This window comes from Myotis brandtii, unplaced genomic scaffold (assembly GCF_000412655.1).
Source record: "Myotis brandtii unplaced genomic scaffold, ASM41265v1 scaffold1236, whole genome shotgun sequence".
NCBI classification, from domain to species: Eukaryota; Metazoa; Chordata; class Mammalia; order Chiroptera; family Vespertilionidae; genus Myotis; species Myotis brandtii.
This window is the reverse complement of record NW_005354316.1, coordinates 779,749-781,141: the sequence shown is the minus strand read 5'-3', so window position 1 is coordinate 781,141 and position 1,393 is coordinate 779,749. Positions and strand designations below refer to the sequence as shown.

Below are 1,393 nucleotides of genomic sequence, written 5' to 3'. Positions count from 1 at the left end.
GGAGGCCTCGCCGACATGTCTGGACCACAGCCTGACTGGTCAGTTCTTCCAGGGAGAGGCCGCCCCGCCTCGGGCAGCGCCTTCTGCTGCAGCGAAGAGCCACCCAGGAGAGCCCTTCCTGCGCCCGATGCGCCCGCCCAGCGTTCTGGCGCCACCGCCCGCTCCTGGCCTCTGTCCCCTTTGAGGAGAAAACCATGCAGGTCCACAGCCACGCCCACCAGACAGCAGCGCCACCGGCGTGAGCTCCTCTTGCTCTGTCATCCCTGGGGGGGGTGGGGAGGCCCTCCGGGCCCCCGCCTTCCCCCTTTACTTCCATAGAGCCCCTGTGCAGAGGGAACCCTGTCTGAACACACATTCAAGTCTCAAGGCCACACAGCAGCCCTCTGCCCAAGGGGGCGGCCTCAGGGGGCACCTGGAAACTTCCGAACCTATGTCCCTGGGAACAGAAGGTTTTACGGCTTCAACACATGCAAAACACAACTATCGCCCAGCCGGTGTGGCTCAGTGGTTGAGCATCAGCCTAGGAACCAGGAGGTCACGGTTCCATTCCCGGTCAGGGCACAGGCCCGGGTTGTGGGGCTCAGTCCCCAGTGTGAGGCGTGCAGGAGGCAGCCAACCAGTGATTCTCTCTCATCATCGATGTTTCTATCTCTCTCTCCCACTCCCTTCCTCTTTGCAATCAATAAAAAATATATTTAAAACAAACAAAGAACACAACCATAAAGTTTTGCAGGGAAAAAACATGACATCAATACAACTTTCTGACGTCATGAAGAGTGACATCACATTTCTGCACTCGGAAACATACGTGCAAAGAGGACAAAAACCTGAAGAAAAACTTCCCGGTGCGAAACCCCAACGTCGACCCAGAGTTTAGCAAGGAAAACTGAACCCTACGCGCCACACAGCCTCTGATGAGACTGAACAGACCATACCTAGGCACCGGCGCTGGGCCCCCACGCAGCCCCCAGGGCTAAACGTGAACACACACACACACACACACACACACACACACGGTCCAGACAGACAAGGCAGGCAGGGCAGGGGTAGGTGCTGAGAAGGTTCTGGAAAGAGCACAGAGTGCGGAACAGCAGAGGGTGGACTGGCACAAGGAAAAGGGGTTCAGGGAGCAGATGTGCATGCAGAGCCAGGTGTGCAGGGACGACAGGGCACACAGCAGGTGCGAGGGGGCGGGCTGGCCCTGGGGCTTGTGCAGGGGAGGTGCATGTGGGGGACAGGTGCTTAGGGCAGGCATGTGGGGCAGGTGTGGGATGGTCGGTCCAGGTGTGCACGGGCAGGTGTAGGGTGTGGGTGTGCAGGGTGTGGTGTGTGGGCGGTATGGGTGTGCAGGGAGGTGTGCAGGTGCAGGTGTAGGGTGTAGGTGTGCAGGGAA

The 1,393-nt window shown here is 59.2% G+C and overlaps 1 protein-coding gene across 1 annotated transcript in view; it reads right to left on the bottom strand.

Annotated features, from left to right (window-relative positions):
• DEAF1 (DEAF1 transcription factor) overlaps window positions 1–17 on the bottom strand; it is a 17,248-nt gene extending 17,231 nt beyond the window's left edge. The window contains exon 1 of the mRNA XM_005859256.2: window positions 12–17. Coding sequence (XP_005859318.1) covers window positions 12–17 — 6 coding nt within the window. The remainder of the gene's footprint in view (window positions 1–11) is intronic.
• Window positions 18–1,393: the final 1,376 nt, after the last annotated feature.